At 43.0% G+C, this 12,083-nt stretch overlaps 1 protein-coding gene across 9 annotated transcripts in view; it reads left to right on the top strand.

Annotated features, from left to right (window-relative positions):
* Window positions 1-4,252: 4,252 nt before the first annotated feature.
* Window positions 4,253-12,083, top strand: part of BTRC (beta-transducin repeat containing E3 ubiquitin protein ligase) — a 187,801-nt gene continuing 179,970 nt past the window's right edge. For 5 of the 9 annotated variants that reach the window (XM_030865387.2, XM_030865386.2, XM_030865385.2 and 2 more), the window contains exon 1: window positions 4,253-4,410. In XM_030865387.2, coding sequence (XP_030721247.1) covers window positions 4,363-4,410 — 48 coding nt within the window. In that variant the 5' untranslated portion in view covers window positions 4,253-4,362. Of the gene's footprint in view, window positions 4,411-4,660; window positions 4,807-12,083 lie in introns of those variants that run through there. The other 4 variants (XM_070043821.1, XM_060285929.1, XM_060285928.1 and 1 more) reach the window with 2 other exon arrangements.

The raw sequence follows: 12,083 nt of genomic DNA, 5'->3' as shown, positions 1-12,083 counted from the left end.
ACTGTGCCCCCTGCAGTGAAAGTGTGGAGTCCCAACCACTGAACTGCCAGGGAATTCCTGATGTTGTTCACCTTGATTGCTTGTTTAAAGTTATATCTACCAGGCTTCCCCACTGTGAAGTTACTCTTTTCTTTTTCGAATCATTAAGTATTTTGGGAGACATATCTCCATTATTCTTTGAGTACTTCTTTGTGTTCTGGCACAAAATGTTCTAGGCGCATCTTGTATTTTCCTTGTCCTAGCTCTGGAATCAGTTATTTCCCCAAGGAACACTGATTTCTTTTAGTGGAGAATGGTACTTAGAAGCTAAGATCTGGACGCTAAGTGTACTTATTGTCACTGGGTATTGCTGCTCCAAGACCCTCACAGTGGGCAGAGCTAGAGAATGTATGTATGTAACCAATCTCCCATTGCTGCTGCTAGCTTCTTCCTCCACATGGATGCCCTTACCACACCAGTTGGGCTCCAACACCCCATGCCAGATCACCTCTCAGCATGGACACCAACTTTGTTCTGCCCTATGTAATAGTTTTAAGACTAAATTATTCAGGAAGGAGAAGGTCCAAACTGAGCCCATCTTGATTGTATATGCAAATTATACGAAATTTAGAGCTATTAATTGTTAACATTTATTGAGTAGTTACTATGTGCCAGGTAATGGTCTAAGAATTTTCCATGAACCTTCACACCAGCCCAATGAGATAGGAACTATTGTGGTCCCTGTTTTGCTCATGAGGCATAAAGAGGTTAAGTAACTTGCTCAAGGTCACACAGTTACCAGTGAGATATAGCAGAACTGTTTTATTGGACTTTTAGAACACATCCTTCAAAAGGAGGAGGTATCCTGTGTCCTCCACAGCATTTTTCTGCCGTAGGCCTGGAACACAGATATTGCTAAATGTCCTCTAGGGACAAACTGCCCCCAGCTGAGAACCACTGGTCTAGAACAACATTAATCGAACCTAAGGAAAGTTACTTCTTGATTGTTTGTGCTAAGAATGAAAGAAAGGGGATAAACATAATACAGAAGGGCAGAACATGCAAAACTCTCATTTCTTTGTGCAGCAGAGATTGCTGTTTGCCTATTCCAACACCCATTAGAAGTGCATTTCTTTAACCTTTCTCTTCCAGCTCTATACCCCACCTGCCTTTGCACCCATACTCTCTCCCTCCATTTCTGTCACTGGAGGCTAATCCTTCCATCTGGATTTCATTCTGTTTTTTCTCAGGACCTGACTCCATCATTATGCCCTCCTCTTTCTTTTATCTTCAACCTTTCCTCTAATGGATCCTTTCTATCACCATTTAAATATGCTCAAGTCTCTCACTTCTTTTTATTCCCCAAGTTTTAATTTTGGAAATTTTATTTAATTAATTTATTTTTAAATTTTTTATTTTTAATTTTTTTTCGCTGCACTGCATAGTTTGCAGGATCTTAGCTCCCTGACCAGGGATTGAACCGGGGCCCTCTGCAGTGAAAGCGCAGAGTCCCAACCACTGGACTGCCAGGGAATTCCCCATATTTAGTATTTTATTTTATTTTATTTTATTATTATTGGCTGTGTTGGGTCTTCGTTGCTGCACGTGGGCTTTCTCTAGTTGCAGTGAGCTGGGGCTACTCTTTGTTGCAGTGCGTGGGCTTCTCATTGCGGTGGCTTCTCTTGTGGAGCATGGGCTCTAGGTGTGCGGGCTTCAGTAGTGGTGGCTTGTGGGTTCTAGAGCACAGGTTCAGTAGTTGTGGTGCACGGGCTTAGTTGCTCCACGGCATGTGGGATCTTCCTGGACCAGGTCTCAAACCCGTGTCCTCTGCATTGGCAGGTGGATTCTTAACCACTGTGCCACTAGGGAAGTCCCCAGAGCAGAATTTTAGAGTTTAAAAGATCTTAACCTCCCACCCAAACTGAACCCTCCTAGACAATCCTGCCTCTATGTTTTCAGACAATATGGTCATCCTGCCTCTATGTTTCCTTTGTCAGGACAGCTCTGATTACTAGAAAACTCTGAGTCTGAGTCCTATGTTATTACAGTGTGGTTCAGGGAAAATAGCACAGTCCTTGGAGTCAAGCAGAGTTGGGTTTCAATCCTGATGATGTAATTTGCTGCATGACTTGAGTAAGTTATCTCCTCTCAGTCTCACTTACTTCATCTGTAAATTAGGGATAATAGTACTTGTTTTAACAAAGTTACTCTATATTAGAGATTATGATTGTAAAATACCTAGTGTAGTGCCTGGCATAAAGAGCTAATAAAGTGACAGCTGTTATCATCATCATCATAATTATTATCCCACCCAGTGGTCCTAGTTTGCCCTATAGAGCTATATACATATGCATTTCAGTACTTTCAAATACTTGAATTTAGCTGCCATGTTATTCCTAAGCGCTCTTTTTTCAGAGTAAGCATCCATCAATATTTTTTCTTTCAGTTATCTTGTCCTTGGCTACGCTCCTGCATATGATGTTTATAGAACATGGTGCCCATAACTGAATAAAGTACTCCAGGTGTGAGGACTTCCCTGGTGGCGCAGTGGTTAAGAATCTGCCTGCCAATGCAGGGGACACAGGTTTGAGCCCTGGTCCAGGAAGATCCCACATGCCTCGGAGCAACTAAGTCTGTGCGCCACAGCTACTGAGCCTGTGCTTTAGAGCCCGCGAGCCACAACTACTGAGCCCACGTGCCACAACCACTGAACCTGTGTGGGTAGGGCCCATGCTCTGCAACAAGAGAAACCACCGCAATGAGAAGCCCGGGCACTGCAACAGAGTAGACCCCACTCGCCGCAAATAGAGAACGCCTGCACGCAGCAATGAAGACCCGATGCAGCCACAAATAAATTTATATAAAAAAATTAAATTAAAACAAAGCAAAAAACCCACAAAGTACTCCAGGTATGGTCTTAGTGCTTTAAAACAGAGTAAAACCATAAAACTCTATTCCCCAGACACTAGTCTCTTCAAGCTGCCTAGGATTGCTTTAGCTTTTTTGGCAACCATGTCACATACTGCCTTAGTCCTATGAGAAGTTGCAGGTAGTTTTCATATGAATGAGTTTTGAGTCTTCATTTTGCAGTAGTGTAAAACTTTTTTTTTTAATTCAAGAGTAAAACTTTTTATTAACTTAAAGTCTATTATGCATTAGGTATTGTGCTGAGTTCTGAGGATGTAGGGATGAGTAGGACAAAGTATCAACATACTAGAAATGTAAGCTCCATAAGACTGGGTCTATTGCGTTCACTACTGAATCCCCCCCATCTCTTGGCACAACGTCTGCACACGGTTAAATGCTGTTTGTTGAATGAAAGAATGAATAAAATAGTTTACAATGGAAAATTTCCTTATAACCGAAAAGGTATTTCCCTAATTCACTTATTTTATAAACTCAGATATTTTGTACAGCGTATCACTTTTAGCCCAACCCTAGTGTTTTTTCCACTTAGGTTAAACCCAATTTCCAAAATAAATTCGTACTGTCCCTTTTAAGGCCAAACTAAATACTTACATGCTTTATTTATTGGATGGCCATTATATTCCACCATTAAAGGCCTTTTGCAAGTACCCATTTAACCCTTAACGCAGGGCTTACATCTCAGGGTTAGCAGTAGAGGCCATGGTTTCTGAGTGCTAAACACCCGAGAATTTCCTGAGCCGAGTTCTATTCGGCCCTGATTTACTGTGGATTAGAATAAGGTGACAGGCAGAAATGTGCGGCGATGACTTAGGAGGACCTTGAAATTCTGCATTAGTCTATAAGGTGCTGCCAGGTGCCCATAGGCCAAACGCCTCTAGGTTGAAATCCGTCCCGCAGACGCCAGACATATGAATTTTGGGGGCGTCCAGTTTTCTACAACCACAGTTAGGGAGGCCCTAGGACCTTTGTCCTCTCACAGTTTTTTCCAGTATTTGGGCTACAGGTGAGGCACTGGTCGCCATCTTGATATCAATTGCCAGGCAAGACGCCACTGGCGTCGCTCGGTAACCACGGAGACACCGATGCCCCTCCCATTTCCCAGCCCTAGAAGCTGTAAACTACGATTCCCATACGCTGATTCTCTACTTGACTGCCCGTTGTCTAGATGCGGCTTGTCAGCCACCGCGACCCTACCGCAGTGAACCGCGGGAGTTGCAGTTCGCGGTGTGGCCTCATTTTTTCCGGCGGGAAGTCCCAGAACTACAAATCCCGTGAGCCAGCGGGCTCACGCACGCGCACGGAACAGCTGATCCTCCCTGGCCCCCCTGCGGGTGCCTGAGAGGTAAGAGGGCGGGGAGAAGGAAGAGGAGGCGGGATCCGGGCTCTGCGTTGGTTGCGGCCTGGCACCAAGGGGGCGGCCCCGGCGGAGTGCGGACTCGGTGGCCGTTGACGAGCATGGACCCGGCCGAGGCGGTGCTGCAGGAAAAAGCGCTCAAGTTTATGGTGAGGAGAATGTGCAGGCCGGGGAACGGTGGAGGCGGTGGCGTTGGCGGCGTCGCTCAGGCTCGGGTCTGGGCCGCCATCCCGCTGGAGGAGGGGGCAGCGGGACCCTGGGCCGAGGCCGGGGCCGGGGGCGGAGGCGGCTGAAGGGACGGGACGGGAGTTCCTGGGAGGTAGGAGGGGTTGCGGAGAGGACCCGGAGGTGGGGGGCAGCAGCTCCGCCATCTTGTGGATGAGAGGCCAAGTGACAGCAGGAGCTTAATCGGGGAGGGGGCTCTGGGCGGCGCGCAGGGCCCTGGAGGGAAAGGGGCGTAGGGACAGTTACTGAAGAGCGGAGGAAGCCAGGAGGAGAGACGCCGTGAGGCCGCTGGCAGGGCCTTCCTTGTGTGAGGGTTACGGGTGAGGCCCGGGAGAAGAGGTGCATTCAGGAGTGGGGAAGGGGAGCGCGGGATAGTGGGAGGAGAGATATTGGGAGTGGGAGGTGGGTGGGAAACGGGCAGCGCTGGATGCAGCTGGATCCAAGGTTAGAGGAGAGAAAGACAGGGCTGGTGGGAGACAGATTTGTAGAGTTAGGTGGGAGAGATAGCCTTTGCCTTCAGGGTACAATCCCAGCTTGGCCAAACTAATGTTGACAAACTCTGGAAAGGACTAGGCCTTACTTAGGAAGAAAAGGACTGGGGATGGGGATCTAGCGCTATGATGACAGTCTCTGAGAATGGAAGGGGGTTGACTAGGAACCAGAATTACAAATATCAGGAAAGGGGCTACATCCTCTAGTTTGAAAGGAGAAGACAGGAGAGGTTCATTGGCTGGGGAAACCTAGGTACAGGAGATTAGGGGCAAAATTAATAACTAATAGGGTAAAACAAAACTTAGTGCTAAATTGTAGAGATAGTAAAATGAGGGGACCGGATGCTGTACTACTTTCTGGGAAAGGAAAGGCCATGGAGAATCCAAAGACGCATAAGAAGTGATAAGATCAATGGAGAAATTCAGGAGATAAAAGGGGGAATGCAGGTAGTGAGGAATGGCTGATGTCAGGATTGGTAGTTTTGAGTTTTAGGTTGAAGCACAGTATGAACTTGGACTGGATTTTGTGGGTGTGTTTAAATCCTTTGGAATCTAGTTCTTTAACTTTGAATCATGCTTTTCTGTTTTTGATATGTGTATGTTTGGCAAATTTGTGGAGTCTGATATTTGATGCTTTTAATCTGATGCTTCATTTGTATATCCTAGTTGTAAAACCAGACTTTGTGGTTACAGAATGATGGGATGCATAGACTTACTTCTGTCTTAGCAGGTGGACATAGAGACGTTGATATTACTTGCAGTCTAGTTTTGCTTTTTCCAGAAGTAATTGTAACCTGTCACTCCAAATCTTATTTCTTTTGTCAGTTATTTTGTGTCTTTGCCTGAGATACCCAAATTTAAACAAACATGGACATTAACCTAATTGAATTTAGGCTTTAAACTGCCCCATTTACAAGAATACTGGTCAAATTTACTATGACTTTACTTACTTTGTATTAGTACTTTCAGAAACACCTAACTAAAGTTCAAGTGTATCTTTAATAAAATTCTGTTAGGCCTGAAGAAGGTTCTTGAGTTTCTACCAAATGTTGAAATTCTAAAATATTAAGAAGAGGCTTTGAAATTTTTTTGGACTATAGAAGTGAGAGGAAGTTGCTTTGTATCTACAGCCAGCTTCTAGATTTGAGTCAGAAAAGTGGCAGTTGCTTATTTTTGTTTTCCTGCTTAGAGATTGACTCAATCCTAATCTTGACATGTATCAGGTTTATGGAATAATGTGGTTTAAAGATCATAAAGAGACATTATGAGATCATCTTCTTTACTCCCCATTAGACGTCAGCCTAGGAACGTTTTCAACCAATTGATCTCTGCTTGGCACCAGTGAGTTGTTTTGATTATGGTCTCCTGATTGAGTTAAAGTTGAGCTAGAGATGGCCATGTAGTAGTTTACAGCTTTTGGGACGCCACACATTATTAAATGTTGAGTCAGTTTCCATAGGGAGAAACCAATTCTTCTTCAGTTTTACAATAGTTACTTTCATTTTTGACCTTGCCTGCTATTGTGGCTGCTGTTCGAGCAAAGGCCAACTGGAAGAGGGTCACCAAGAATGACACCTTAGGGCTTCCCTGGTGGCACAGTGGTTGAGAGTCCGCCTGCTGATGCAGGGGACACGGGTTCGTGCCCCGGTCCGGGAAGATCCCACATGCCGCAGAGCGGCTAGGCCCGTGAGCCATGGCCGCTGAGCCTGCATGTCCGGAGCCTGTGCTCCGCAACAGGAGAGGCCACAACAGTGAGAGGCCCGCGTACCGCAAAAAAAGAAAAAAAAAAAAAGAATGACACCTTAATAACTGAAACAGAACAGAGAGTTAGAGATTTTGTATTCCTTTTTAGCTCAGTAACAGTCTTATTATGAATCTAAGTCACAACTTGCCTTTGGTCCCATTTACCCTGTTATAACATGTCTGTTTCCTTAGTCAGTTGAGATAGGAAGATATTTTATTTGTGTTTGCACCTAGTAATTAGTGCACAGTACACACGCAAGGATTATCCTTTTAATAAAATTGAAGTTGTTGATAGTATTTGGCTTTATTTTGTCCTTATCCCTTCCTTCAGTTGTGAGTTGTGAATGATAATTTTTATACCGATGCCTGATTTCCACTGTTTAAGAAAATGTAGGGCTTCCCTGGTGGCGCAGTGGTTGAGAGTCCACCTGCCAATGCAGGGTACACGGGTTTGTGCCCTGGTCCAGGAAGATCCCACATGCTGCGGAGCAGCTGGGCCTGTGAGCCATGGCCGCTGAACCTGCATGTACGGAGCCTGTGCTCCGCAACAGGAGAGGCCACAACAGTGAGAGGCCCGCGTACCGCTAAAAAAAAAAAAAAAGAAAATGTAAAATTTGTTTAAAAAAGCAACATGAAATGATATTCTCTTTCATGAATTTTGTTCATTATTATATTGACATAGTACTTTGATTAGAAATTTTATAATAAAATCTTATCAATGAGACTGGTAATTCAGATTTGACCATAATTCACACATGGTCTAGACTTAAAGTTTACCTTTGGATTTTTGAGATATATCTATCTGTCTATCCTTCTGTATCCTACCTGTCTATATGACAAGTTGAGGGATGAATTTGAAGATTTTTTGTTTGTTTTGTTTTTATTTTTGGCTGCATTGCGTCTTCGTTGCTGCACGCGGGCTTTCTCTAGTTGTGGCGAGTGGGGGCTACTCTTCGTTGTGGTGCACGGGCTTCTCGTTGTGGAACACGGGCTTCAGTAGTTGTGACACACAGGCTCAGTAGTTGTGGCTCGTGGGCTCTAGAGCACAGGCTTAGTAGTTGTGGCGCACGGGCGTAGTTGCTCCGCGGCATGTGGGATCTTCCCGGGGCAGGGCTCGAACCCGTGTCTCCTGCATTGGCAGGCAGATTCTTAACCACTGCACCACCAGGGAAGTCCTTGAAGTTTATTTTTAAATGGACAGGATAAACCAATCCCAGGATCTTAGAACTGGGAAAATTTGACACATGCATGAAATAATTTTAGGACATATAAAATAGTTTTTTAAAGAATTGAAAGATAAGTGAAAGTGTAAAGGGTAACTTGCTGTGTAACAAAGATAAATCTGTGGTTGACTGATGCATTTTCTGTTTCACTTGGTGTTGGCTGGGGTGCCAGCGTTTCTGGAATGTTCAAAATGGCCACCTTCTGTCATGGCTGGCCACTGGATGAAAGTTCAGCTAGCAGTAATGCCTTCTGTCCTACTTTATGTGGGCCTCCTTTCTCTAAATGGCCTTTCAATTTCCTTAAAGCATGATGCCTGGTGTCTAAGAAGGAGCATTCCAGGAGATAGGAAATAGAAACCAGTCAGCCAATTCTCCTAAGTCCTAGGTTTGGGAGTTGAGAATGCTGCCATTGGTCAAAGACAGTCAAGGCCAGCCCAGAGTCAGAGGGAGGGAAAATAATCTCTACCTGTAGACAAGAAGAGAGGTATGCATAAACAGAGAGAAACTGCTGGGGGCCATGCCCTTTTGAGACTGGCTACCACAGATGCTATTCTAGTTGGATGCTTAGGATAAAAATACAAATGGGATCAGCCAAATTTGTGGGTAATAACTCTAGGAATGCTTTGGAGGCATCTCTTTTTTGAGGTTAACTTCTTAAGGAGCTAACATGATCTCCTGCATGACTTGTCTTAATAATGTTACTGTAGAGATAATACTGGATGAATTGATAGGATTCAGGAACTTTTCTTTTTTGCCTGAGAACCATATGTATCTAAAAGCAAGAAACTGCATTTTAAAATAAGTATTCAGAGTTCTCACTATGTTGGGCTTTTCTTTAAAACAGTGAGATTGATTACCAGCTGGTTGGATGGACATTTGAAACTAGTTCTTAGTTTGTCAAAATTTCTATATATCTGTTACCTGTTCTCAATTTAAATTAGCCTTCAGTTTCTTTTCTGAATACTCATATAGGTATTGGGGTATGGAATTACAAATTAATGATAATTCTCTGCGTTCATTTTCTTGATTCATGTTTGTAATGTGCATAATAAATTATTGGAAGTGAATTATTAGATTGGAGTAAAAATTCTTCTACTTTGAATGATTGCCAGAAATTTTTTTTTTTTTTTTTGCGGCACGTGGGCCTGTCACTGTTGTGGCCTCTCCCGTTGCGGAGCACAGGCTCCGGACGCGCAGGCTCAGCGGCCATGGCTCATGGGCCCAGCCGCTCCGCAGCATGTGGGATCCTCCCAGACCGGGGCATGAACCCGTGTCCCCTGCATCAGCAGGCGGACTCTCAACCACTGAACCACCAGGGAAGCCCTGCCAGAAATTTTTTATTGCTAAATTAGAAAATGAACTTTCAAAGGAGACTACTTGTTATTCTATATTTTTTGTGTATTGTTTAAATCTTAAAAGAAAATAACCGGTTAAGAATTTTTTTCCCTTTCTAAAGGGAGATGGTACATTATGCAAGATCTTGATCATGTATAGATAAAATTATTTGTGGTAAATGGCATTACAATTAAAAAACGAATGAGAATGAAGAAAGAAAAAAGGATCTTTGTGGTATTAAAATATTTTAAAATACCATGTGCTTTCTAGCAATATTTTAATACAGCATGAAGGTGCTCTCTAAATGTATATAATAAGAATTCACTGTGGATAAAGTAGAAAATATTTACCAATGTTTAACAACTTGGTCACTATAAAGAAAACTGCTTTCTTCCTTAATAAATCAATCCCAGCATCCTAACATTGGCAGTGGAGGGGAAAATCTCTATGGGAAAGGTCCACCTGATCTTACCATTTCAACTAGTATTCCGTAAGATTCACCTTGTCCTGGGGAATCTCTGGATAATTCCCTTTAGATTTCTGAAGCCTGATTGAAAACAGAGCTAGAACATTTTACAGAAGACTCAGAGATAACAACAGAAGAATAGATACTGAGAGTAATTTTGAACTAAGAATATGATTTGTTCTCTGGGGCACTACAATCATAGTTCCTGGATTGCCTTTGTATGTGGCCAGGGTGAGGATGGGGAGCAGGGGAGCAAAAGCCACAGAGCTGGGAGAGAATTCCTGCCTGCTTAAGGTGAACGCTTTGAGTTGGAACTTCCTTCTGAGGTCTTGCTCCTTTCTGAGATTTGGCTCTCCCTTCAGGGTATACTTGCCTTCCTATTCCTAGGCTTGTGACTGACCTGACCTGACTCTGTCTGTGTCAGTAATAGGATAACCACAGTAGAAATGGGAGGGTTGTGTTTATTTATTTTTCTTTGTTTTTTTTTTAAATATGATCAGCCATGAATAGCTAATATGTATTTACTTAGTGTTTACTGTTTGCTATTCTAAATTCTTTACATATACTATTATTTCATTTAATCTTCCCAATAATCCTGTAAGATAGATTCAGTACTATTGTTACGCCCATTTTCAGATGAGGAAACTGATCCCAGGGAGGGTAAGTAACTTGCACAAAGTCTCTCTGCTTAGCAAGAAGCCTGAGATCAAACCCAGGCAGTCTGACTTGAAACCCTCATTTGCACTGTGTTTCATCCTTGAAGAGCAGAGAAACAATGGAATATGATGGCACATTTCTTTGCTGGTCCGATGGGCCAGAGTGGAGAGTTACCGTCCAGACTTATATATAGATTTATTTTATTTTATTTTACCTTTTTTTTTTTTTTTTTTTGCGGTACGCGGGCCTCTCACTGCTGTGGCCTCTCCCGTTGTGGCGCACAGGCTCCGGACGCACAGGCTCAGTGGCCATGGCTCATGGGTCCAGCCGCTCCGCGGCATCTGGGATCTTCCCGGACCGGGGCACGAACCCGTGTCCCCTGCATCGGCAGGCAGACTCTCAACCAGTGCGTCACCAGGGAAGCCCTGTATATAGATTTCTGATCATTTGAATTACTGAGGAAACGGAGTTGTCACGGTATCATTGTATCAATTGGCTATTGCTGAGTAATAAAGACCCACAAAATGTCATGGCAATACGATGATAGTTATTTATTCTCATGAATATGTGGATTTTCTGAATATTGGATGACATAGACTGAATTTTGTTGGGTCACTCTGGATTTGGCTGCTCACTCAGGACTGTTCCACATGTTATTCTGGGACTCAGACTGTAGAGGCAGTGACTTCCCAGGCAGAGCTGTCCTCATAGCTATAGTAGAGGCACAAAAGAGCAAGCCCAGTTGTTCAAGTGCCTTTCAATCATTGGTTGTATTATACCAGCTGATATTCCATTAACCAAAGTAAATCACATGGTCAAGTCAAGAGATGGGAAAGTATACTCTGCCCATAGAAGGAGTGGAAGAGAGAGCAACTTGCACAATAATTTACTATAGTAATAATAACCTAGTATACTTGATTTATAGAAGAATGATAAAATGCTTACTGTTACAACTATTGTGCTTTCTTTCTGCTCTCCCTTGTTGGCACTATTCTGACTAGCACTTTCACATTTTGGTTACTGAACAACACCTATTGGTTGGATACTTCCAGAATCACAATTTAATACAGCAGGTGTCTTTGTATTATGTCATGTAGAAAAAAAAAAGTGTAAAGAAATAATCAGAATCTTGACTTTAATCCACAGTGATGCCCTGGAAAGTTCATGAGTATCACAATTCTTTTTTTCTGTACTTGGGAAGGATAAGGTTGATGTCACTCGAGTAGCATTTGTAACAGAATTTGAACTGTAACAGAATTTGAATCAAGGTCATACATAATGCCCTTGGTATTACGTTCAGCGCTCTTAAACTCCTTCTCTGAACGTAAACTTAAGGCTGCAACGATATTTTCTGATGTCTGGGGGACTTTCAGGCTTTCACTGAAAAGTCATGGAAACAGAATTGTAGCATGTGGATAATGTTTTTGCAGCATGGATATGTAAATCCTTGTACTTCTTAGCAAGTACTACACTAAACTGTTAATGTGCTTTTTGTGAAATGCTAGATTATGGGTAATATTTCAAAATATTTGGCATCTGAAGATGTATTAGGAAACACACAAAAAAAGCATCACTTAGGTGATTTTTCTTTTCTTTTTCTTTTCTTTTTTTTTTTTTTAAGAAGATGTTGGGGGTAGGAGTTTATTAATTAATTAATTTATTTTTGCTGTGTCGGGTCTTCG

This window comes from Globicephala melas, chromosome 16 (genome assembly GCF_963455315.2).
Source record: "Globicephala melas chromosome 16, mGloMel1.2, whole genome shotgun sequence".
NCBI classification, from domain to species: domain Eukaryota; kingdom Metazoa; phylum Chordata; class Mammalia; order Artiodactyla; family Delphinidae; genus Globicephala; species Globicephala melas.
Note: the sequence above shows the minus strand (reverse complement) of the source record. Positions and strands in the feature narration are given on the sequence as shown.